Source organism: Prionailurus viverrinus, chromosome A1 (genome assembly GCF_022837055.1).
Source record: "Prionailurus viverrinus isolate Anna chromosome A1, UM_Priviv_1.0, whole genome shotgun sequence".
Taxonomy (NCBI): Eukaryota; Metazoa; Chordata; class Mammalia; order Carnivora; family Felidae; genus Prionailurus; species Prionailurus viverrinus.
Window position 1 is genome coordinate 90145700 of NC_062561.1, and position 27566 is coordinate 90173265.

Here is a 27566-nt window from a genome sequence, read left to right on the forward strand (position 1 = left end):
TTAGCACTTTAGATGATTATCTTATTTAAGTATCAAAATGACACTACATGGAATGGAATATTGCACTACAAGTACAGAGTACACTATATGTACTCAGATTTGAGGGTCAGCTCATATGCAGATGAGTCATGATGTCACTGTCCTCAAGTTTGCTCTGGATATTAGCTCCATCATCTGTAAAAGAGAAAAAAATAATAGTAACAACATAAATAATAAAAAGGGTATTAGACACAAAGCACTTGACATAGAGGAGGACTTATATAAGCACTCTGTAACTCTCACTTATGATTATCCTTATTTTATCTGTAAGTAAACAGAGGATTAGTAACTTACCCAACACACATATGAGTCCACATTTGAATGACTGACGCTGACACAAGAACACAAAATCTTATCCATGGGAATGTACTTGGCCAACAGACTCAAAACTTATAGTGTCTTCACATAACCATGCCCTAATATAAAGGTGGTAAGGGGATTTATGTATCAACCTAAAAACCTTATACCTATCTACATTATCTTTCAAAAGTAAGGGCTAAAAAAGTCATAGTAGATATAAAATAAGAGAACTTACTCCCATACAGCCTCACTTAAAGGAACTATTTAATAATAGTATCAGAAAGAACAAAAGTGAGCCTAGAGAACAGGCTTAGAATACAGGAAAAATGATCCCAGAAATGTATAATTATGTAATGTAATTAGTATCTTTACCCATTTAAAACACACATGTATAAAAATTGTTATTTTTTAATTAATGGGAACAGCTGATGGGTATTGGGACTGTGTTAGGATCCTTCAGAGGAGGATACAAATATGGAATAAATGAGACTTTTGTCAGCAAATTTACAGTCAAACTGGTTTGGGTATGGGACTTCCACAGTGGCAGAGTGGGGTGGTCAGCAAAGCCTCTCCTCAAAAAGCAATGTTAGAGACACCAGAACCATAACAAGATGGTATAAACTTACTACTGTTCCCTGTGTCTCCCCTCTAATGGAACAAAACACCTCAGAAATTATGCAGATAGCAATAAAAAAGACTCTGAAGACTGGCAAAATGAAAGTGGACTAACTAGGAACAGGAGGAATGACATATGACAAATTCCTTGTGTATGGGTGTGTGTGTGTGTTAATTTCTCATAAATCCAGGACTTCGTGCCAGAACCAAGAACCTGGGTTCTAGAACCTAGAACCACCAATGGGCATATACAAAACAACACCACCACCACCACCAACAACAACAACAACGACAATAAAATCCTGCTGTCTCTGGCCAAAGGACAAGAATAGAGAAGCCCAACAAGACTGTATGGAGAGATTCAACCCTCACTCTACAGCTGAGTCATCAGCAAACAACCCCAACTGCCCATGACAGCAACAGCAGCAGCAGCAGCAGCAGCAGCAGCAAAGCCCTTTGTCTCTTTGCCCTTTAACAGTGGCATAAGAAGACCTCAAAGAAATGGCTACTGATACCCTATCTTCAACAGGAGGTAGCTCAGGGATACCAGGCAACCCAGTGAACACTCACTGTCCCCACAGAGAGTACTAGCAGAATCAAGAAGTCCCAGGAGCCCCAGAAGAATAAAGCAGAACAGAATAACATTGCAAGTCTCTGGAATTAAACTGTCAAGCTCACAAAAATAGGTCAGAACATACAGGCTAACCTTAAACAGCAAAACTACCTTCTAAATAGAATATTGAAATAGGATAAAGAGTCTCTTAACAACATAACCAAAACATTGAGGATATAACAGAAAAATCATTCCTCATACCAAGAACCAGTGAAATCACAATTTGAATAAAAGAGTTTGCTGACACCAAAACCAGGATGAGTAAGATGATGGAATGTTAAATATTTTAAAGCAGTCATCATAAATATGCATCAATAATAAATTACAAATTCTCTCTTGAAACAAATAAAAAAAAAGACTAAAATTTTAAGCAATAAAATAGAAGTTATTTTTAAAAGAAAAAAATGGGGGGGGGAGAGAACCAAGAAGAATTTTTTAAATTTAAATTTTAGTTAACATACAGTGCAGTATTTGTTTCAGGAGTAGAATTCAGTGATCCATCACTTACTTACATACAACAGCCAGTGCTCATAACATGTGCACTCCTTAATACCCCTAACCCATCTAGTCCATCCCCCACCCACTTCCCTCCATCAACCCACAGTTTGGTCTGTGGTTTGTTTCTTGTGGTTTGTTTCCTTCTCTTCTCTTCCTCCCTACCACCATCTCATATGTTCATCTGTTTTGTTCCTTAAATTCTACATATGAGTGAAAACATATGGTATTTGTCTTTCTCTGATGGACTTATTTTGCTTAGCATAATACATTCTAGCTCCAACCATGTAATTACAAATGGCGAGATTTCATTCTTTTTGATAGTTGAGTAATATTCCATTGTGTGTGTACACACACACACCCCACTTCCTCTTTATTCATCAGTCAGTGGACATTAGGACTCTCTCCACAGTTTGGCTATTGTTTGTAATGCTGCCATAAACGTTGCCTGTACCCCCTTCAAATCCATATTTTTGTATCCTTTGGGTAAATTCTGACTAGTACAATTGCTGAATTGTAGGGCAGTTCTACTTTTGGTGTTTTGAGGAACCTCCATACAGTTCTCCAGAAAGGCTGCACCAGTTTGCATTCCCACCAACAGTGCCAGAGGGTTCCTGTTTCTCTGCATCCTTGCCAACAGCTGTTGTTTCTATGTTTTTAACTTTAGCCGTTCTTACAGGTGTGAGGTGGTATCTAATCATGGTTTTAATTTGTATTTCCCTGATAAGAAGTGATGTTGAGCATCTTTTCATGTGTCTGTTAGCCATCTGGATGCCTTCTTTTGAAAACTGTCCATGTCTTCTGCCCATTTCATAGCTGGGTTGTTTGGTTTTGAGTTTGATAAGTTCTTCATAGATTATGGATACCAACCCTTGATCAGATATGTCATTTGCAAATATCTTCTCCCATTCCATAGGCTGCCTTTTAGATTTGTTTTTGATTTTTGTTTGCCTTTGATTTTTTCCTTCACTGTGCAGAGCTTTTTATTTTGATGAAATACCAATAGTTCATGTTTACTTTTGTTTCCCTTGCCTTTGGTGACATGTCTAGTAAGAGGTTGCTCCAGCCAAGGTCAAACATGTTGCTGCCTATATTCTCCTTTAGGATTTTGATGGTTTCCTGTCTTACATTTAGGTCTTTCATCCATTTTGAATTTATTTTTATGTATGGTGTAAGAAAGTGGTCCAGATTCATTCTTCTGCATGTCATGGCATCCATGTTCCCAGAAACATTTGTTGAAGAGACCGTCTTCTTTCCATTGGAGAGTCTTTCCTCTTTTGTCAAAGATTAGTTGACTATATAGTTCTGGGTCCATTTCTGGGTTTTCTATTCTGTTCCATTGATTAATGTGTCTGTTTGGGGGCCAATACCATACTGTTTTCATCATTAGAGTTTTTTTAGTATAGCTTGAATTCCAGAATCATGATGCCTCCAGTTTTTTTTCTTTTTCAGGGTTATTTTGGCTATATGGGTCTTTTGTGGTTAAATACAAATTTTAGGATTGTTTGTTCTAGCTGTGCAAAATATGCTGTTGGTATCTTGATAGGGATTGCATTAAATGTGTAGATTGCTTTGGGTAGTTTAGACATTTTAAAAATGTTTGTTCTTCCAATCCATGAGCATGGAACTTTTTCCATTTCTTTGTGTCTTCTTCAATTTCTTTCACAAGCATTCTATAATTTTCAGGTGTAGAGATCTTTTACATCTTTGGTTAGGTTTTTCTCTAGATGTCTTACAGTTTTGGATGCAATTGTAAATGGGATTAATACCTTGATTTCTCTTTCTGTTGCTTCATTATTGGTATACATAAATGCACCAATTTCTGTACAGTGATTTTATATCCTGCAACTTTCCTGAATTCATGTATCAGTACCAGAAATTTTTTGATGGAGTCTTTCAGGTTTTCCATGTAGAGTACATGTCTCTACATGGAAATAGTGAAATAGTGAAAGTTTTACTTCTTCTCTGCTGATTTGGATGCCTTTTATTTCTTTTTGTTTTCTTATTACTGAGGCTAATAGTAATGATGAGAGTGGACGTCTTTGTCTCATTCCTCAGTATAGGGAAAAAGGCTTTCAGTTTTTCCCCATTGAGGATTGTATTAGATGTGGATCTTTCATATATGGCTTTTATGATGTTGAGGTATGTTCCATCTATCCATACTTTCTTGAGCGTTTTTATCAAGAAGGAATTCTGTATTTTGTCAAAATTTTTTCTGTATCTATTGTCAGGACCATAGAATTCTTATCCTTTCTTTTATTAATGAGGTGTATCTTGATTGATATACAAATATTGAAGCAGCCCTGTAGCCCAGTTGATCGTGGTGAATAATTATTTTAATATACTGTTGAAATTGATTGGCCAGCATCTTGAGAATTTTTACATCGTGTTCATTAGGGATATTGGCCCATAACTCTCCACTTTAGTGGGATCTTTGTCTGGTTTTGGGATCAATGTAAGGCTGGTTTCATAGAATGAGTTTGAAAGTTTTACTTCCATTCTCTTCTTTTGGAACAGTTTGAGAACAATAGGTGTTAACTCTACTTTAAATGTCTGGTGGAATGCCTCTGGGAAGCCATCTGACCCAGGACTCTTGTTTGTTGGCAGATTTTTGATTACTGATTCAATTTATTTGCTGGTTATAGGTCTGTTCAAATTTTCTGTTTCTTCCTGTTTCAGTTTTGATAGTTTGTGAGTGTCTAGGAATTTGTACATTTCTTCCAGATTGCCCAATTTGTTAGCATATAATATTTCATAGTATTCTCTTATAATTGTTTGTATTTCTGTGGTATTGGTTGTGATCTGTCTTTTTTTACTCATTATTTTATCTATTTGTGTCCTTTTTATTTTCTTTTTTATATATCTGGCTAAGGGTTTATTAATTTTATCCTTTCAAAGAACTAGCTCTTAGTTTCACTGATATGTTCTACTCGAGGTTTTTTGTTTGTTTCTATATCATTTATTTCTGCTCTAATCTTCATTATTTCCCCTCTTCTGCTGGCTTTAGGCTTTATTTGCTTTTCCTTTTCTACCTCCTTTAGGTGTAAGATTAGGTTGTATATTTGGGACCTTTCTTGCTTCTTGAGATAGGCCTGAATTGCAATGTACTTTCCTCTTAGGACTGTCTTTGCTTCATCCCAAAGGGTTTGGACTGTCGTGTTTTCATTTTCATTTGCTTCCATGTATTTATTTATTTCTTCTTTAATTTTCTGGTTAACCCATTCATTCTTTAGTAGGATGTTCTTTAACCTCCATGTATTTGAGGGCTTTCCAAATTTTTTCTCGTAGTTAACTTCAAGTTTCATAGTGTTGTGACCTGAAAATATGCATGGATGATCTTGATCTTTTTGTACTTGTTGAGTGCTGATTTGTGACCCAGTATATGATCTTTATGGAGAATGTTCCATTTGCATTTAAGAAGAATGTGTATTCTGCTGCTTTAGAATGAAATGTTCTGAATATATTTATTAAGTCCATCTGGTACAGTGTGTTACACAAAGCCATTATTTCCTTGTTGACTTTCTGCTTGGATGATCTGTCCATTGCTGTGAATGAGGTGTTGAAGTTCCCTACTGTTATTGTGTTACTGTCAATAAGTTTCTTTGTGTTTGTTATTAATGATTTATATATTAGACTGCTTTCAAGTTAGAGGCATAATTATTTATAATTCTTAAATCTTCTTGATAAGTAGACACCTTAATTATGATATAATGCCCTTCTTCATCTCTTGATACAGTCTTTGTTTTAAAATCTAGTTTATCTGCTATAAATATGGCTACTCTGGCTTTCCTTTTAATGTCCATTAGCATGATAGATGGTTCTCCATCCCCTCACTTTCCATCTGCAGGTGTCTTTAGGTCTAAAATGAGGCTCTTGTAGGCAGCATATAAATGGATCCTGGTTTTTTTTTTTAACCCATTCTGATACCTTATGTCTTTTGATTGGAACATTTAGTCCATTTACACTCAGAGTGATTATTGAAAAATATGAACATTGTGTTGTCTGTAGAACTGGTGTTTCTGGTGATGTTCTCTGGTCCTTTCTAGTCATTGTTGCTTTTGGTCTTTTGTTTTGTTTTGTTTTTTCTCCACTGAAAGAGTCTCACTGTCTCATTTAAATTTCTTGCAGGGCTGGATTACTGGTCATGAACTCCTTTAGTTTTGTTTGTCTGGGAAACTCTTTATCTCTCCTTCCATTCTGAATGACAGCCCTGCTGGATAAAGAATTCTTGGCTGCATATTTTTCCCATTCGGCATGTTGAATATATCCTGCCATTCCCTTGTGGCCTGCCAAGTTTCTGTAGACAGATCTGCTGTGAACCGATCTCTCTTGCCTTGTAGGTAAGGTTTTTTTCCCCTTGTTTTCACGATTATTTCCTTGTCTGTGTATTTGTAAATTTGACTATGATATTCCTTGGTAATCGTCAGCTTTTCTTGAACTTAAAGGGAGTTGTCTGTGCTTCTGGATTTTGATGTCTGTGTCCTCCCCAGATTAGGAAAGTTTTCAGCTATAATTTGTTCACATACACCTCCTGCCCCTTTTTGTGTCTCTTCATTTTCTGGGACTCCTATGATATAATTGTTTTCCTCTTAATAAGTCACTGAGTTCCCTCTATGTCTTGTATTATGGGTCTTTTGCCTTGTTTCCCACTCTTTTCAGCTTCATTATTTTCCATAATTTTATCTTCTGTGTCACTGATTTATTACTCTGCTTCATCCATCCTTGCCATCATGGCATCCATTAGAGATTGAATCTCAATTATACCATTTTTAATTTCAGCATGACTAGATTTTAGTTCTTCTATCTCTGCAGAAAGGGATTCTCTAGCATCTTCTATGCCTTTTTTCAAGCCCAGCTAGTATCCTTGTAATCATGGTTTTAAATTCTAGTTCAGACATCTTACTTATATCTGTATTGATTAAATCCCTGGCTGTGAGTTCTACTGCCTGCTCTTTCTTTCTTTTTTTAAATTTTTTTACCATTTTATTTAATTTATTTTTTAAATTTACATCCAAGTTAGTTAGCATATAGTGCAACAATGATTTCAGAAGTGTATTCCTTAATGCCCTTTACCCATTTAGCCCATCCCCCCTCCCACAACCCCTCCAGTAACCCTCAGTTTGTTCTCTTATGCTTTGTCCCCCTCCGTTTTTATGTTATTTTTGCTTCCCTTCCATTATGTTTATCTGTTCTGCATCTTAAAGTCCTCATATGAGTGAAGTCTTATGATATTTGTCTTTCTCTGAATGACTAATTTCTCTTAGAATAATACCTTCCAGTTCCATCCATGTAGTTGTAAATGGCAAGATTTCATTCTTTTTGATTGCCGAGTAATACTCCATTGTATATATATACCACATCTTCTTTATCCATTCATCCATTGAGGGGCATTTGGGCTCTTTCCATACTTTGGCTATTGTGGATAGTGCTACTATAAACATTGGGGTGCATGTGCCCCTTCAAAACAACATACCTGTATCCCTTGGATAAATACCTAGTAGTGTAATTGCTGGGCCATAGGGTAGTTCTATTTTTAATTTTTTTGAGGAACCTCCATACTGTTTTCCAGAGTGGCTACACCAGCTAGCATTCCCACCAGCAGTGCAAAAGAGATCCTCTCTCTCTGCATCCTCGCCAACATGTATTGTTGCCTGAGTTGTTAATGTTAGCCATTCTGACAGGTGTGAGGTGGCATCTCACTGTGGTTTTGATTTGTATTTCCCTGATGATGAGTGATGTGGAGCATTTGTTCATGTGTCGGTTGGCTATCTGGATGTCTTCTTTGGAGAAGTGTTTATTCATGTCTTTTGCCCATCTCTTCACTGGATTGTTTGTTTTTTGGGTGTTGAGTTTGATAAGTTCTTTATAGATTTTGGACACTAATCCTTTATCTGATATGTAGCTTGCAAATATCTTCTCCCATTCTGTTGGTTGCCTTTTCATTTTGCTGATTGTTTCCTTTGCTGTGCAGAAGCTTTTTATTTTGATGAGGTCCCAGTAGTTCATGTTTGCTTTTGTTTCCCTTGCTTCCGGAGACGTGTTGACTAAGAAGTTGCTATGGCCAAGGTCAAAGAGGTTTTTGCCTGCTTTCTCCTCGAGGATTTTGATGCTTCCTGTCTTACATTGAGGTCTTTCATCCATTTTGAGTTTATTTTTGTGTATGGTGTAAGAAAGTGGTCCAGGTTCATTTTTCTGCAGGTTGCTGTCCAGTTTTCCTAGCACCAGTTGCTGAAGAGACTGTCTTTATTCCATTGGATATTCTTTCCCGCTTTGTCAAAGATTAGTTGGCCATACGTTTGTGGGTCCATTTCTGGGTTCTCTATTCTGTTCCATTGATCTTAATGTCTGTTCTTGTGCCAGTACCATACTGTCTTGATGATTACAGCTTTGTAACACAACTTGAAGTCTACTGTTCTTTATTTTGGGATGAATTTCTCCATCTTGTTATTTTGTCCGGAAAAGAAAAGAAGAAAAAAAATAAAGAAATAAAAAGAAAAACAAGCAAACAAAAAACCGCCTAGATCCTGTATGTGTTTTGGTCTACTTGCTAAAGAAATCTAGATCCAAAAATAAAATAAAATATAAGAAAATAAAATAGGGGTGCCTGAGTGGTTCAGTAGGTTAAGCATCCTACTCTTGGTTTCAGCTCAGGTCATGATCTCACAGTTTTTTAATTTGAACCCCGCATCAAGCTCTATGCTGACAGTGCGGGGCCTGCTTGCGATTGTCACTCTCCCTCTCTTTCTCTGCGCCTCCCCTGTTCACACTCTGTCTTTGTCTCAAAATAAATAAACTTCAAAAATAAATAAACTTCAAAAAATATATATATATGCATATATATATGCATATATATAACAAAATATAATAAAAACAAGAAACAATAAAATTAAAAGAATATGTATATATATAAAATGTATAAATAAAAATAATAATAATAAAAAAAGGAATTTAAAAAACAAGAAAATAAATGAAAAATAATAAAATAAAGAATAACGGTAAAACTGAAGTTAGATCGTATTTTCCTTCGAGCTGAAACTTTGCAACACTACGATCTGTAGACTTGGTACAAGGGAGTTGTTTGTGCTCGTCTTTGCCGGAAGGTCCTGCATCACTGACTCTCAGGCTGACGTGTGTCATGGAAACACTTCCAGGATGCAGGGGGTGGGGCTTGATGTAAGAGACTTCAGCCTCCACTAGATGGCGCTGTGCTTCCCTCTGAAGCCTGATGTTGCTGGGATTGGGGAGTAGATGGAAGATGGCATCACTTCACCCTTTAATCCCATGGGAGGGGAACTCACCTCTGTTCAGGTGGCCCTTACAGAAAAGCGTCCTAGGCTTTTGTCAAATCCCTGTCCTTAACCTGTCTGTACCTGGAAGTTGGCACACCCAGCACCACAGTTCTCCTGTGTTTTATCTCTGGCTGGTGACTGTGATTCAAAACCCCAAATCTTAAAGGGCCAGGCCTGGAGCAGACCTGCTCTCTTCCTCTGCCTTTCACTGGCCTGTCCCAGAAAAGTAGTCACATGGCACGCTCACAGTGACTGGAATATATTGTGGCACACAGTGAAAAGCTGTGATCAGGTTATTTGCAGTCTCTGTGTGCCTCTGTTCCAGAAAAGCAGTCACACAAGGCAAGCCAAGTGGCTGGAGTCTACTGCAGTGAACAGCAAAAAGCTGCAACCAGTATGTCTACCATCTGCAGGTGCTACCATAGCAACTCCCTGCTATTGAATGGCCACTCAATGGCTCCCAACAGGACTATTGTCCTTGAAGAGACAAAACCAAAAACAAACAAACAAAAGCCCTCTTCCAAATATACACCGGGAAAGGAAGCAATATCTCTTAGTGCGACCCAGGGGATCCACACACTATGGGGTCTTGTGTGAATCCTACAAGTCATTCCTTCCCCACCACTCTCTCCCTCTCTTCCTGACCACTCTCCATGAAAAAGTTTCCCTTCCTGCTGTGGTACTGAGACTTTCCTTTCCCCCAATTAATAGCTCTGAACCTCACATCTGCCATGTTCTCCCACTCCAATTGTACAGATTATTTTCTTAATCCTTCGGTTGATTTCCTAGTTGTTAAAAATAATTTGATGATGATCTAGCTGTGTTGGAAGGACGAGGCAAGCTCAGCATAACTCCCACTATTCTGCCATTTTAACTTCTCCAAAACCTTAAGTGGAAATTATACATCTGAAATAAAATAACTAACGTTTAAAAACTTGCTAGATAGACTCAATAGTAAGTGAAGATGACAGAGAACAGAATCAATGAAAACAAATGAGTAGAATTTACCCAATCTGAGTAAAGAGAACACAGTAGACCAAAAAAAGGGGGGAAGAGTGTGTGAAAGATCCTCGGGAACTTAAAAGACTAAAGAAAAAGGAGGTCTAGCATTCATAGAATTTATATTATCAGAGCCCCAGAAGAAGGAGAGGACAACGTGTGGAAATAAACATGTATTGGAAGAAATAATGGCTGAAAGTCCCAAATTTGGCAAAAGACATAATTCTACAGATTCAAGAAGCTGAACAATTCCCAAAAAGGATAACAAGAAAAGAAAAATCCATGCCGAGACACAGCAAAACTAAACTTCTGAAAACTAACAAGGAAACAATTTTATTTGTTTTTTTAGTGTTTATTTATTTTGAGAGAGAGTGAGCATGAGCAGGGGAGGGGCAGAGAGAGGGAGAGGGAGGGAGGTATGGAGGGAGGCAGGGAGGGGGAGAGAGAGAGAGAGAGAGAGAGAGAGAGAGAGAGAGAGAGAGAATCTTAAGCAGGCTCCATGCTCACAGTCCAACTTGGGGCTTGATGCAGGGCTTGATTTCACCACTTCGAGATCATGACCTGAACTGAAATCTAGTCAGATGCTAAACTGGCTAAACCCCCCAGGTGCCCCAAAAAGGGAAACAACTTTAAAACAACCAGAAAGAAGCAGGATATTGCATTGAAGAGAGCACCAATTAGAACGACAACAGATTTCTCATCTAAAACAATGGAGGCTAAAAAGAAAAGACACATCTTTCAGGCGTTGAAAGCAGAGAACTGTCAATTTTGAATCCCATGTCCTTCCTTCAAGAGTGAATAAGAAATAATGATATCCTAAAACAAGGAAAACTAAGAGAATTTATTGCTAACAGACCTAGTCTTAAATACCGGCTACAGGAAGATCTCCAAATAGAAAGAAAATGATAAAACTGGATGTAAATATAATACACAATCCTTCAGTTCATGAGTTTCTTTAATCATATTTTATGGTTGAAGCAGAAGTTATAACACCATCTGATGTGGTACTTAAAGTATATAGTGGAAATAATTATATTTTTTAAAGTGGAAGGGTAAAGGTAGGTAAAGTTTCTACATTTCACTTGAAGTGATAAGACATCAACACCAGTAGGCTGTGATTACATATATGTATGATTATAACTAGAACAACTACTACGAAAACTACACAAAAAGTAATATGCTGGAGAACACTATAAATCAGTCAAAATGGAACTCTAAAAATGTTCAGCTAACTTACAGGATAGAAGGAAAAAGTAGCAGAAGAACGATAAATATAGGAAACAGACAACAAATAATAAAAGGACAGAACCATGCCCGAATATGCCAATAATTACTTTAAATGTCTATTGTCTGAATACACAAATTGAAAGACAGAGTTTGGCAGACCTAAACGTAGTTTGCCTGCAAAAACTCACCTCAAACATAATGACATACCTATGCTAGAAAGGAAAAGGACAAAGCATGCAAACATTATTTTTTTAATCAGAAAGGGATATATTAACATCAGATAAAGTAGACTTTGGTGCAAAGAAAGTAAGTAGGGATAAATAGGGACATTACGTAACAACAAAAGGACCTATCCACCAAGAAGATACAGCAATTCTAAAGGTGTATGTATCAAACAATAAAGCTTCAAAATACATGAAGCATGGGGCGCCTGGGTGGCTCAGTCGGTTAAGCATCTGACTTAAGCTCAGGTTGAGTTCAAGCCCTGCATCAGACTCTGTGCTGACAGCTCAGAGCCTGGAGCCTACTTCGAATTCTGTGTCTCCCTCTCTCTCTGACCCTCCCCCACTCGCACTCTGTCACTCAAAATAAATAAACATTTAAAAAATTAAAAAAAAAAACCAAACTACATGAAGCAAAAAACTGAAAGAACCAAAAGAATAGACAAATTCACAAGTATAGTTGGGGGTTTCAGTCCTCATTTATCAATTGATAAAATTAAACAGAAAATCAGCAAAATAGAAGAATTCAGCAATGCTATAAAGAAAAAGAACTTGATGGACATTTGTAAAATACTCCAAAAATAGTAAAATACACATTCTTTTCTGACATCCATAGAACAATTATCAAGATAACACTTAAGGAGGACCATAAAATAAACCTTAACAAATTTAAAAGAGTAGAACTCATACAGAAGGTTCTCTGACCATACTAGCATAAAGCTAGAAATAAATTACAGAAAGTGAACAAAAAAATCTTCAAATATTTGGAAATTAGATGTCATACTTCTAAATAATTCATGAGTCAAAGAGAAAGTCCCACAGGAAAAAAATATATATATAATGTATTGAATGTAAATGAAAGCACAACTTATCAAAATTTGTGGGATGTAGCCAAAGCAGTGCTGAGAGAGGTACTTATAGCAACAAATGCTTACTTTAGAAAACAGAATTCACTAAGTACCTGGGTGGCTCAGTCAGTTGGGCGTTTGACTTTGGCTCAGGTCATAATCTCACCATTCACGGGTTTGAGCCCCACATCGGGCTCTGTGTTTACAGCTCACAGCCTGGAGCCTGCTTTGGATTCTGTGTCTCCCTCTCTCTCTGACCCTCCCCTGCTCACACTCTGTCTCTTTCTCTCTCTCTCTCTCTCTCTCTCAAAAACAAACATTAAAAAAAAAACAGAACTCAACAGAACTCAATAATCTAAGTTCCTACCTCCAGAAATTAGAAAAAAATAAAAATAAATACCAAGAAAGCAGAAGGAAAGAATTATTAAAGACAAAAGCAGCAGCCAATGAAATTGAAACAGGAAAATAGAGAAAATTAAGCAAAACCCCACTTTTCTGAAAAAAATAAAATCAACAAACTATAGAGAAGAGATGGTTAGTAGAGGGGAAGTGGGTGGGGAGATGGGTGAAATTGGTAAAGGGGATTAAGAGTATACACCTTGTTGAGCACTGAGTAGTATATAGAATTGTTGAATCGCTATACTGTACACCTGAAACAAATGTAACATTGTATGTTAACTACATTGGAATTAAAACTTAAAAACATTTAAAAACCCAACAAACAAACAAATAAGCAAGCAAAAAAAAAAAACCCCTATAAATGAATTCAGAGAGATATGACATGTTTATTATGTTGAGATTTTTGGTCCTTTCATGTGGTAGGTCTCTCCAAGAATTTAGATCATCTTTTATTTCTTCCATTTGCATTTTTTATTTTTATCTCACAGATCCTGTGCATATCTTGTTTGATTTATACCTCAGTATTTTGTTTTCTCTGAAGAAATTGTAAGTGTGTTATTGTGGCTTTGATTTTAGTTTCTACCTATTCACCATTAGTATATAGAAATGAAACTCATTTTTGTGTATTGATCTTGTATCCTGAGAGCAGGTCAAGCTCAATAATTTGCTTCAGGAGGATTTATTTTGTAGATTTTCCTGGGATTTTCTATACAGACCATCATGCCATTTGGAAATGGAGTTTTATTTTTTTCCTTTTCAGTGAATATCTCTTATATCGCAAATATCTTCTCCCATTCCATAGGTTGTCTTTTAGTTTTGTTGTTTCCTTTGCTGTGCAGAAACTTCTTTATTTTGATGTAATACTAATATTTTATTTTTGCTTTTATTTCCTTTGCTTCAAGAGATTTATCTAGAAAGATGTCACTGTGGCTGATGTCAGAGAAATTACTGCCTGTGCTCTCATCTGGGATCTTTATGATTTCCGGTCTCACATTTAAATTCTTAATCTATTCTGAGTTTATTTTTGTGTATGCTGTAAAAAAAAAAAAGTGGTCCAATTTCATTCTTTTGGATGTAGCTGTCCAGTTTTCCAAACACCTTTTGTTAAAGAGAATGTCTTTTTCCCATTGAATAGTCTTGTCTCCTTTGTTGAAGATTAATTGACCATATAATTACAGGTTCATTTCTGGGCTTAATATTCTGTTCCATTGATCTATGTTTCTATTTTTGTGCCAGTACCATACTGTTTTGATTACTGTAGCTTTGTAATATAACTTGAAGTGTAGAATTGTGATGTTTCCTGTTTTCTTTTTTCTTTTTCTTTTTTTTTTTCAAAGATTGCTTTGGTATTTGGGGTCTTTTGTGGTTCCATACAAGTTTTAGGATTGTTTGTTCTAGTTCTGTGAAAAATGCCATTTGTATTTTGATAGGGGTTGCATTAAATGTGTAGATTGCTTTGGGTAGTATAGACATTTTAATAATATTGGTTCTTCCAATTCATGAGCATGGAATTACTTTCCATTTCTTTGTGTCATCTTCAATTTCAATTTCACCCCTTTGGTTAAATTTATTCCTAAGTATCTTATTACTTTTAGTGCTACTGTAAATGGGATTGCTTTCTTAATTTCTCTTCTCCTGCTTCATTATTGGCATATAGAAATGCAGTGGATTTCTGTACATTAATTTTGTATCCTGTGACCTTGATTAATTCATTTATCAGTTCTAGTAGATTTTGGAGTTTTCTGTATATATAGTATCAGGTCATCTGCAAATAGTGAAAGTTTTACTTCATCTTTACCAATTTGGACACCTTTTATTCCTTTCTCTTGTCTGATTGCTGTGGTTAGGACTTCTAGTACTACGCTGGATAACTGGTGAGAGTGGACAGCCCCATCTTGTTCCTGACCGTGGAGGAAAAGCTGTCAATTTTTCACCTTTGTCTATGGTGTTAGATATGGGTTTTTCATAAAAGGCCTTTATTATGTTGAGGTATGTTCCCTCTAAATACTTTGTTGAGGGTTTTGTCATGAGTGTATCTTACGCTTTTTCAAATGCTTTTTCTGCAGTTATGGAAGTGATCGTATGGTTTTTGTCCTTTCTCTTATTAATGTGATGTATTACATTGATTGATTTGAAAATATTAAAACACACTAGCATCCCAGAAATAAATACCACTTGATCATGGTGAATTTTTAAAAATATATTGTTGGGTTCAGTTTAATATAATTTTGAGGATTTTTACATTTATGTTCATTAGAGATATTAGCCTGTGGTTCTCTTTTTATGTGGTATCTTTATCTGGTTTTGGAATCAGGGTAACGTTGGCCTCATAGAATGAATTTGGAAGTGATCTTTCCTCTTCTATATTTTGGAAAATATTACCTTGCTGGTAATCTGTCTAATCAGATTTTCTATTTCTTCTTGACTCAGTTCTGGTAGTTTATATCTTTCTACAAATTTATCTATTTCTTCTAGGTTGTCCAGTTTGTTGGCATATATTTTTTCATAAAATTTTCTTAAAATCCTTTGTATTTCTGTGGTGTTGGTTGTTATTTCTCCTCTTTAATTTCTGGGTTTTTTTGAGTCCTCTCTCTCTCTCTCTCTCTCTCTCTTTCTCTCTCTCTCTCTCACTCTGCCTCCCTCCCTCCTTCCCTTTCTCTTTTGATGAGTCTGGGTAGAAGCTATTAATTTTGTTGATCTTTTCAGAGAACAAGCTGTTGGCTTCATTGATTATTTATGCTCTAATCTTTATGATTTCCCTTTTGCTGGCTTTAGGCTTTGTTTGTTGTTCTTTTTATAGTTCATTAGGTGTAAGTTTAGATTTTTTATTTGACATTTGTCTTGCTTCTTGAGGTAGGCCTGTATTGCTATTAATTTCCCTCTTAGAACCACTTTTGCTGTATCCCAAGGGTTTTGGACTACTATGTTTTCATTTTCATTTGTCTGCATGTATTTTTTTATTTCCTCTTTCATTTCTTCACTGAACTATTCATTGTTTAGTAGCATGTTATTTAAACTCCAAATATTTGTGCTCTTTCCAGAATTTTTTTTGTGGTTGATTTCTAATTTCATTGCATTGTGGTCAGAAAAGATGCATGGTATAATTTGATCTTTTTGAAATTGTTGAGACTTGTTTTGTGACTAATATGTCATCTATTCTGGAGAATGTTTTGTGTGCTGGTGAAAAGAATGTGTATTGTGCTGTTATAGGATGAAATGCTCTGAATATATCTATTAAATCCGTATAGTCTACTGTGTCATTCAAAGCCACCATTTCTTGGTTGATTTTCTGTCTGAATGATCTGTCCATCAATGTAAGTGGGGTACCCCCTACTATTATTGTGTTACTATCAGTTAGGTCCCTTATATTTGTCATTAACCATTTTATGTGTTTGGGTGCTGACATGTTGGGTGCATACATACAATTGTTATGCCTTCTCTTTGGATTGTCTCCTTAATGATTATATAGTGTCCTTCTTTATCTCTTGTTACTGTCTTTGTTTTAAAGTCAATTTTTTCTCATATAAGTATTGCTACCCCTGCTTTTCTTTTCACATCCATTTGCATGATAAATGCTTCTGCATCCCTTCACTTTCAATATGCATGTGTTGTTAGGGTCTTACATGAGTCTCTTGTAGGCAACATATAGATGGCTTTTATTTTTTTTTTTTATCCAGTCTATCACCCTATGTCTCTTAATTGGAGCATTTAGTACATTTACATTAAAAACAATTATAATAGGTATGTACTTATTGCCATCTTGTTATTTGTTTTGTGTTTCTTTTTGTGGATTTTCTCTGTTCCTTTCTTTCCATGCTATCTTCTCTCACCATAAGTTTGCTGTCTTTAGTGACATACCTGGATGACTTTCTCTTCATTTTTTGCATATCTACTACTGGTTTTTGATTTGTGGTTACCATTAAGTGTGTATAACATCTTCTGCATACAGCAGTCTATCTTAAGTTGATGGTCACTTAAGTTTGAACCCATTCTTTACTCTTCTCCCCACGTTTTAGGTATATGGTGTCATAGTTTATGTCCTTTTATTTTGTGAGTCCCTTGACTGATATCCTTATTTTTACTCCTTTTATACTTCTTATTTTTCTAATTCTTACTTATGGCCTTTCTTTTATACTCAGAGTCCCCTTTAACATCCCTTTGCTGAGGGTTTTATCAAGAATGGATGCTGTACTTTGTCAAATGCTTTTGAACCTATGTTTGCATCTATTGAGAGGATCATATGGTTCTTATCCTTTCATTTATTAATGTGGTATATCACATTGATTGATTTGTGAATATTGAACCAAACTTACAGCCAAGGAATAAGTCTCAGTTGATTGTGGTGAATGATTCCTTTAATGTACTGTTGGATTTAATGTGTAGTAACTTGTTATGAGTTTTTGCATCCGTGTTCATCATGAGTATTGGCCTATAATTCACTTTTTTAGTGGGGTCTTTGGTTTTGGAATCAAGGTAGTTATGGCCTTGTAGAATGAGTTTGGAAGTTTTCCTGCCATTTCTATTTCTTAGAACAGTTTCAGAAGAATACATTTTCACTCTTTTTTTAAATGTTTCATAGAAGTCCCCTAGGAAGCCATCCGGCCCTGTAATTTTTTTTGTTAGGAGATTTTTGATTTCTGATTCAATTTCTTTGCTGGTTATCAGTCTGTTCAAATTTTGTTTCTTTCTGTTTCAGTTTTGGTGGTTTATATGTTCCTAGGAATTTATCCACTTCTTCCAGATTGCCCAATTTGATGACATAGAATTTTTCATAATATTCTCTTATAATTGTATTTCTGTTGGTTATGATTTCTCCTCTCTCACTAATGGTTTTATTATTTGGGTCCTTTCTCTTTTCTTTTTGATAAAGCTGGGGTTACCAATTTTATTAAGTCAAGGAATCAGCTCCTAGTCTCATTGACCTGTTCTACTTGTTTTATTATTATTATTATTATTATTATTATTATTATTATTATCTTCTATATCATTTATTTTCAGCGAGGATCTGAGGGATTCTCAGATCACACCATCTGCTCCCAGCCCTCTCCTTGCCTTCTCCACTGGATCACTGTAGTGCCTGCCAGATTCAACACCAGCCAGGGTGTGGACCTCTAGAACTCCAGTCTTTGAGCTCTGCTAGTTGTAAAAACTCAAATAATCAGTCCCTCTCCTTTTCCCAGTAAATAGCCTTGGGGAAGTGTTTTCTTTGTGCAATCTCCTTTGTGCTGCTCTCTCTCCTCTGTGATCAGGGCTCCCTCTCCTCTGCAGCACCTGAGATCCTTTTGTTCCTCAAATCACATCTCTGCACCTCCTATCTTCCATGATGTAGTCTCTTCTCTCCCACTAATTGTGCGGTCTGCTCTCTCAGTCCTCAGATCTATTTGTTGGGTGTTCAGAATGATTTGATACTCATTTCGCTGTGTTCGAGGGACAAGGTAAGCATAGGGTCCTCCTACTACTCCATCATCTTAGCTCTTATCATGAAGAAACTGATTTAAAAGGCATAAGTTTACAAAATAATAATTATCAACCTGGGCTTATAACATATAAACATCCAATAGTCTCTCAGAGAGGAAAAATAATATATCTATGTTGGAGCAAAATTTATGTTATTTACTGGAAATAAATTAGTATTAATCAATTAATTCATATTAATCTGAGATATACTTCCTTTACATTTTATTTTGATATAATTTTATGTTTGCCAGCAAATTTGGGGGTAAGGTACAGGGAGTTTGTATGTACCCTTTAGTCAATTTCCCCCAATCACAATACCTGTATAACCATAGAACAACATAAAAACAAGAAAAATTACATTGGTACAATCTACAAAGTTTACTCATTTTTCATTATTTTACATGTATTTATGTGTGTGTATTTCTATGCAATTCAATTACAATGTCTATGCAGATTTGTGTAACCACCACAATCAATATGCAGAACTAATCTATCACCAAAAGCCTCCCTTGTGACATCTCTTCATAGCCATATATATCCACCCCATGCCTGACCCTTGTCAACTACTAATCTATTCTCTATTTCCATACTTTTATTATTTCAAGAATGTTACATAAATGGAATCATATGCTATGTAACCTTTGGAGACTGACTTTATTCACTCATCATAATTCTCTTGAGGTCCATCTAAATTGCGTATATCAATAGTTCATTTTTTTAACATTTATTTATTTTTGAGAGACAGAGTGATCAGGGAGGGGTGGAGAGAAAGGGGAGACACTTAACTGACTGAGCCACCCAGGTGTTCCTCGTTTATTTTTATTGCTGAATAGTATTTCATAGAATGATGTACATAGTTGTTTAACCATTCACCCATTGAAGGACTTTTGGGTAGTTTACAGTTTTGAGATATCAGGTATAAGGCTGCTATAAACATTGGTGAACATGTTTTCTCATGGAAATAAGTTTTCATTTCTTTGTGATAAATGGCCATGAGTACAACTGCTCAGTCAAATGGTAAGTCCACTTTTGGTTTTCAAAGGAACTGCCAAACTGTTTTCTAGAGTGGCTGTATCATTTTGCATTTTGACTATCAATGTATGAATGACCTAGCATCTTCACAGCACTTGATATCATCACTACTTATTTTAGCCATTCTCATAGGCATGTAGTAATAGCTCATTGTGGTTTTAATTTGCATTTCCTTACCAGCTAATGGTGTTAAATATCTTTTCATGTATTTATTTGTCGTCTGCATGTAAGGAGGTAGATATTTGAAAATGTAAGATGCATATTGTAATTCTTAGAGAAACCACTATGAAAATAACTCAAAAATAGTAAAAATAAAGAGGGAAGAGAGGAGATTAAAATTATACACTAAAAAAAATCTATTTAGCACAAAGGTAGTAAAGGAGCAACAGAGAAGCAAAAAACAAAAAACAAAAACCACACACGAGATAAATAGAAAATAAGTAGCAAAATGGAAAAAGTAAACCCAACCATGGCAATAATTACAATAAATGTGGATAGATTAAAAAGTACAAATAAAAGAACAGAGACTGGATTTTAAATAGCAAGACCCATTATATGCTGGGCTATAAGAGATACAGCTTAGATTCAAGTATAAAAACAAATTCAAATTAAAAGAATGGAAAAATATATTAATTGTAAACAGTATCCATAAGAGCTGGATTAACTGTAACAATATTTGGCAAAGCTAACTTTAAGTCTAAAAATATTACAAAAGAGAAAGAGGGACATTTCATAATGATAAAATGATCAATAATCAGGAAGCTATCACAATTTAAAACTTATGTGCAGCTAACAACAGAGCTCCAACATCCACACAGCCAAAACTTACAGAATTGAAATGTAAAACAGACAATAAGACAATTATAGCTGAGTATTTTAAGCCTCCATTTTCAATAGCTGATAGAAAAATTAGACAGGAAATCACCAAGAATAAAAAGACATTTTTTTAATTTTTTTAACGTTTATTTATTTTTGAGAGATAGAGACAGAGTGTGAGGGGGAGAAGGACAGAGGGACAGAGAGGGAGACAGAATTGGAAGCAGGCTCCAGGCTCTGAGCTGTCAGCACAGAGACTCCAGGTTCTGAGCTGTCAGCACAGAGACGACACAGGGCTCGAACTCACAAACCATGAGCTGAAGTCAGACGCTCAACCGACTGAGCCAGCCAGGGTCCCCTAAAAGACTTATTTTTAAGTTTTGGACAACACTATCCAACAACTCAACTTGACATTGATTGAACACTCTGCCCCCAAACAGTAGAATATACCTTTTTTTAAATACCTATGGAACATTTTCCAAAATAGAGCATATGGTTGGCCATAAAAAATGCCCCAACAAATTTAAAAGGATTGAAATCATTAAATGTAGGTTTAAGATAACAGTGGAATAAACTTATAAATCAAAACCAGAAAGAAATGTGCAAAAATCCCCAAATATTTGGAAATTAAAGAACATACTTCTAAACTTAGGGTAAAAGAAAAAAATCATAATAGAAATTAGAACATATATTGAACTGAATGTCATCCAAACATAGTTTCAACATTATTCTAATGCCATTAAAAAGGCGAATTTATAGCTTAAAATGCCTAAATTACAGAAGAGAAAGGTCTCAAATCCCTAATCTTCCACCTTAAGAAACTTCTAAGAGAAGAGCAAACTAAACCCAAAGGAAGCAGAAAGAATTAAATAATAAAGATTAGAACCTAAATTAACAACAAAAATAGAAAACAGCAATAAAAACCACAAAAAATCAACACAATTAACAACGTTTAGATACACTGACCAAAAAGAAAGCAAGAATGAGAATGGGAGACATTTAGGTGGAGATACAGAGTAAAGTCACTAAGAAAATTAGAAATTGAAGAGAGGGTATCATTTTCTACCTTACAAATATTAAGATTATAAGGAAATACAATGGACAATTTTATGCCAACACATTAGACAACTTACATGAAATGGGCAGATTCCCAGAAAGACACCAGCTACTGAAACTGATTCAAGAAGAATTAGAAAACCTTAGTAGGCCTACAGCAAGATATTGAATTAGTAATTTTTAAATCTTCCCATAGAAACCCAGGCCCAGATGGCTCCATTGGTAAATCCTCCCAAACATTTCAAGAAGAAATTATACCAATCCTGGGGCACCTGGGTGGTGCAGTCGGTTAAGCGTCCGACTTCAGCCAGGTCACGATCTCACGGTCCCTGAGTTCGAGCCCCGCGTCAGGCTCTGGGCTGATGGCTCGGAGCCTGGAGCCTGTTTCCGATTCTGTGTCTCCCTCTCTCTCTGCCCCTCCCCCGTTCATGCTCTGTCTCTCTCTGTCCGAAAAATAAATAAACGTTGAAAAAAAAATTTTTAAAAAAAAAGAAGAAATTATACCAATCCTTCTACAAATTCTTCCAGATATATAGGAGGGAACCCTTCCAGCTCATTCTATGTGAGCAATATTACTCTGATATCAAAGCCAGACAAAAAGAGCACAAGAAAATAAAATTTCAGACCAATATCTCTCATGGATACTCAAACACAGAATACTCAGACACAGAAGTACTCAACAAAATATAAGCAAACTGCACACCAAAAAGAGTGAGATTCACTGTTTGCAAATTAAAATCAACTAGATTGTTAAACTGTTAGGAGAACCCGAAATGGAATGCAGACTGTGAGAAATGAATCTAAGTGTGATACAAATGAATCACATAACCTCACTTAAAGGAAGCTGAAAGGAGCTGAACCAAGTGATTCTTAAAAGCAGTGTTTTGGGGGCACCTGGGTGGATCAGTCGGTTAAGTGTCTGACTTCAGCTCAGGTCACGATCTCATGGTTGGTGGGTTTGAGCCCTGCATGCTGACAGGTATGAGCCTGGAACCTGCTTCAGATTCTGTGTCTCCCCCTCTCTCTCTGCCCCTTCCCTGCTCACACTCTGTCTCTCCCTCAAAAATAAATAATAAAAAAACATTAAAAATTTTTTATAAAACAGCACAATAATAATTGCTGTAGGCAAGATCCACTGATGCAAAGTTCAAGGACAAACAGAATTTTTTGGTAGCATCAAAGTATGATTTCCCCCCTCAAATATTTATTACACAGGGAAAAATAACTATCCAATGGAGAACTCTGGTATACATCACCTTAACCAGGTGATCAAGGCTAATATTTCCCATAGTAAGATATATGGATATTATGTACCCTTGAGGTGACGTGCTGAGAAGGGTACATCACCTAAGATTTTTCTTCAAAATCCTAACCTCAATGTTCTTACGAGAAAAAAGAGAAATCCAGATTGAGGGAAATTCTACAAAATACCTAACCAGTACTCTTCAGACATATCAAGGTTACACAAGATATTAAGACAGAGAGATGGTCAGTTGGGAGGAGACTCAGGAGACATGACGACTAAATCAAATTTGAGATTCTGGACTGATACTGGGACAGAAAGAAAACTTTACTAGAAAAACTAGGAAAATCCAATTAAAGTCTGAAGTTTAGCTAATAGCATCATATCAGTGTCAGTTTCCTGGTTTCAACCATTGTTCTGTAAGATATTAACATTAGGAGAAGTTCAGTGAAGACTAGATGGGGATTCTCTGTAACTTTGTAACTGTCCTGTAAGTCTACAGTTGCATCCAATTTAAAAATTTTAAAAAAGACTAAGTTGTCACAGCCATTTCATAACATACAGTAGGCATGATCAAGCCCAGAGTGATGTCGGGTGAGCCTGTGAGACACAAAAGAGGGAAAAGGCTGGTGCATGGGTTGCCACCTCATGGTCTCAAATTCAAAAATCAGGAGTTAGTGTCTAGAGGCATAAAGTGGTGCTGCTTTCCCATCAGCTGAGCCACAGAAAACCTGACACAGTTAAGACCAGCTACTTGTACGAGTCAATTTTTCCTCCATTATGTTCAGAGAAAAGACATGGAACATTTGGCATAACAAAAAATCACATATGTATTCAATATGTATTATTATATGATACATATTGTATATTTTGTATATATTACACATATTATATACATTTTGTATGTACAAGAATTATTATATATATCACCTATATATACATATATTACATATGTATATAATGTATGCATACATTTTATATTAATTGTATGTTCTATTATTATGTATAATAATTATATATTATACATTATACATATGTAGTATGTTATATATACATATTATACATATGCATTACATATATATTATGTACATTACAGATAGTAAATTATGTAATATATATAATACATCTAACAATACACATAATACATATTATATACATATATATTATATATGACTATATAAAACATATATAACATATAAATATATACGACTATATATGTGTGTGACATATAAAACTTTGTTCATTTATTGAATGTTTATTTGGTACCAAGTGTTCATATGTAGAAAGAGAAAGACTGAAGGCTGTCTTGCCTGCTCCTGCCTGGAGAAAAACTGGTCCAAATCTTGTTCTTCGGTTGCAGGGATCACTGGGTGGGCCGGCCTAACAAGCTCCAGCCACCCAATTTCTAGGGACACATCAGGCAGAAAGACAATGGGAATGAAACATTGTCTCTATGGAGACAGCTAACCTACTGGATGGGGGTAGTTGGCCCACAGGCACAGTGCCCTGGGCATAGCAGAACTTTGATGGTTTCCTACAATGCTCCTCCAAAGAACCAGTGAGGCCCTGCACAAAGTACTGGGGAATAAACCCTGGTGTACCAGGGAAAGGAGGACCCCTTTCTTATAGCCAAGCCAAGTAAGGCAAAGGTTTAGAGAGAACCAAGAAAAACAGCCCATGGAGGTGCCCCTCCATCCAACTATGGGAAGGCCACTGGGCCTGGGGAGTTCTGCATCTGCCAGAAGTTTTCTGCTGTGAATTAGTGCTGGGAGCTGGAGGAGGGAGTGCCTGCCACAGGCGGGTATGGACAAACAGGAAAGCTGAGGGGCGCTACAGTTGGAGATGGCCTCAGTCTTACCCTTCCAAGGCCTTGTTGATCCACTGGATCGCAGCTCTCTTCTCTAAGTCAAGGTCTTCAGCAGTGACTCGATAACCCACCTGGGGTGGTGGGAGCAGGATCAGTGAGTCATGTCGCCTAGAGGACAACAGCAGAGGACGCTTGCGCTTCCGGGGCCTGGAGCTGTCAGGTAGAGGTGAGCGATCCCTCAAACTTTGCTTCTGCCCAGAAGGTGCATCTGCAACATTTTCATGCTTGATCTTCCTTTGTGGTTCTACTGAGGCTGAAGAGCTAGAATGATAGCTTTCCTCACTGGCTTTCTTTGCGGCCACTTGGGGCTGGTATGAGGCTGGGCCTCGGATCCCAGCTGTGCCTGGGAAGCTCCTCGGCAGCGGTGGGAACCCTCGAGTGGAGCTGTAAGAACTGGTGATGGCATTGCGTTTGCTGCAGGAGCTCAAAAAGCAGGTGTGGGATTTCCTAATCAAGCTGTCTTCTAAGCTGGTAGAACAGAAGTCTCTCTTCAGAGGCCCCGGCCTGGGCACAAAGGAAGAGAGGACTCCGTTGACCATCAGGCACCTAAATGCTGACTGCATGCTCCCACTGCACTCGGCATCCCCTCTCAGATCATCCTGCCTCTTGGGGACTGGGTGCCCTTTTCCAGGCTTTGCCAGCTCTTCCCTGCTCTCAACCAGGGAGGTCAGGTCTTTCTCTTCTTTGGCTTTCGCTTGACCATTCTCTTCGAGGGCCCTCATCAAGGTGTCCCTTACACAAGGATTTGGGAGGTGACTAGACAGTGAAGACCACATACAGAGGACTGTCTCCTTCAGAGCCAAACGCAGCGTCAGCTTGCCCTTAGCAGATGCCATCTTCAGGATCACTGAAGTGCAGAACATCTTGGACCTGCAGGCAGACAGCACAGGCTTCGGATGGCGGGTGTGGGGCACTGAGGAAAAGACCCCCAGAAATAAACACCGGGCCTGCTGGATTGGATATTGCCGCAGATGGACTATGGCAAACCGCCGACGGTACCGACGACGACGGGGTGAAGCCACAAGATTCTCGCATGACGGCCTGCGAGTTAGGTCCAGGGTCGGGGCCGCCGAGTGAACCCGGCAAGTCGGAGGAACACTGCGGGCTGGGTGCGCGGGCCCGAGGCTCTCAAGCGTCTCGGGCGGGTCCCCGCCTAGCAGAGAAGGGGACAGCGGCCGAGGGCGGGGCCGGCTCAGGTAACTGCCCATGAGGAGCACTTCTGCAAGGTCGGGTCCTTCAAATGAAGTCAGTGGCTCAGGTTTCCGTTAGCTGCCAAAGGGGCCAGGCAAAGCGCACACTGTTGGGTGTGCCGCCTATGACGCGTCCTTGGAACGTGTGAACAAAGAAAGGGGCGCGCGAGTACTGCACGAGGGATGGGCGCGCGCACCCAGGTCGCTTCCCAACCCCTGCTTCTCATCAAAGGCACGAAATAGACCAGCCCATTGCGGGCACAGCCGCCCTTCATCAGCCAGGCCCCAGTTCCTTTGGGGGTGGGGAAGGTGCAACACCATGGTTCCCAGAACCCAGGAACGGCTCCAGGCTCAGGAGTGTTCCCTCCAATCCGGAGATTCAGAGTCAATACCGGGGTCTACCTGTGCTTACTCTAGCCCCCCAAACCCAGAGGTCAAACCACTCAGAATCTGTGGTGCCTAGATCCTAAGGGATGGTACAACCACCTGAGTGTTCAGGAGGCGGGAGGACCCCAGGAGGGAACTGGCTAGGCGTGGGACACCAGAGTGGAGTCCCTAACCTACCCTCTTCCCTTTCCCTAGAACCTGACTTTCCAGCTACTCCTTCTTGTCTCTCCTTCCCTTTTCCTGGGAAGTAAGGATTCTAGACACATTTTATAAAATCAGAACTTGTAGGGGCACCTGACTGGCTCAGGTCATGATCTCACAGTTCCTGGGTTCAAGCCCCACCACTGGCTTTGTGCTGACAGCTCAGAGCCTAGAGCCTGCTTCAGATTCTGTCTCCCTCTCTCTCTGCTGCTCCCCCGCTCATGCTCTGTCTCTCGAAAATAAATAGACGTTAAAAAAAATTTTTGTTATGGGACACCTGGGTGGCTCAGTCGGTTGAGCCTCCGACTTCGGCTCAGGTCATGATCTCACAGTTTGTGGGTTGGAGCCCCACATCAGGGTCTGTGCTGACCGCTTGCTCAGAGCCTGGAGGCTGCTTCACATTCTGTGTCTCCTTCTCTCTCTGCTCCTCCCCCGCTCACGCTTTGTCTCACTCTGTTTCTCAAAAATAAATAAATGTAAAAAAAAATTTTTTTTTAAATTTTTTGTTAAAAAAAAAAATCAGAGGCACCTGGTTGGCTCAGTTGGTTAAGCATCCGACCTCACCTCAGGTCATGATCTCCATTCTCACCATTGTTGGTTGGTGATGTCCTCTCTCACCATTGTTGTTTAACATAGTGTTGGAAGTCCTAGCATCAGCAATCAGACAACAAAATGAAGTAAAAGGCATGAAATAGGCAAAGAAGAAGTCAAACTTTCACTTTTCACAGACGACATGATACTCTACATGGAAAACCCAAAAGACTCCTAGAACCGATATATGAATTCAGCAAAGTTGCAGGGTACAAAATCAATGTACAGAAATCAGTTGCATTTTTATACACCAATAATGAAGCAACAGAAAAGGAAATCAAGGAATTGATCCCATTTACAATTGCACCAAAAACCGTAAAATACCTAGCAATAAACCTTACCAAAGAGGTGAAAAATGTATACACCGAAGACTATAGAAAGCTTATGAAGGAAATTGAAGAAGACACAAAGAAATAGCAAAACATTCCATGCTCATGGATTGGAAGAATAAATATTGTTAAAATGTCAGTACTATCCAAGGCCATCTACACAGTGCAATAACAATCAAAATTACACCAGCATTCTCTCAAAGCTAGAACAAACAATCCTAAAATTTGTATGGAACCACAAAAGACCCTGAATAGCTAAAGTAATATTGAGGAAGAAAACCAAAGTGGGAGGTATCACAATCCCAGACTTTAGCCTGTACTACAAAGCTGTAACCATCAAGACATTATGGTA

The 27566-nt window shown here is 37.7% G+C and overlaps 1 protein-coding gene across 2 annotated transcripts; it reads right to left on the reverse strand.

Annotated features, from left to right (window-relative positions):
* On the reverse strand, nt 1-25803 carry LOC125170825 (nuclear envelope pore membrane protein POM 121-like). Of its 2 annotated transcripts, none has more exons than XM_047867675.1 (2): nt 24588-25803; nt 1-174 (listed from the first exon to the last, which is right to left on the reverse strand). In XM_047867675.1, the coding sequence occupies exons 1-2, from the start codon at nt 25722-25724 to the stop codon at nt 127-129; spliced, it is 1185 nt and encodes a 394-aa protein (XP_047723631.1). In that variant the 5' UTR covers nt 25725-25803; the 3' UTR covers nt 1-126. The 2 variants fall into 2 exon arrangements, with proteins under 2 accessions (XP_047723631.1, XP_047723623.1); XM_047867667.1 differs by having other exon boundaries at nt 24508-25803.
* Nucleotides 25804-27566: the final 1763 nt, after the last annotated feature.

What these genes read in the sequence shown, in the direction of transcription:
- LOC125170825 (XM_047867667.1), bottom strand. Translation starts at nt 25,724, where the DNA reads ATGGGCAGTTACCTGAGCCGGCCCCGCCCTCGGCCGCTGTCCCCTTCT.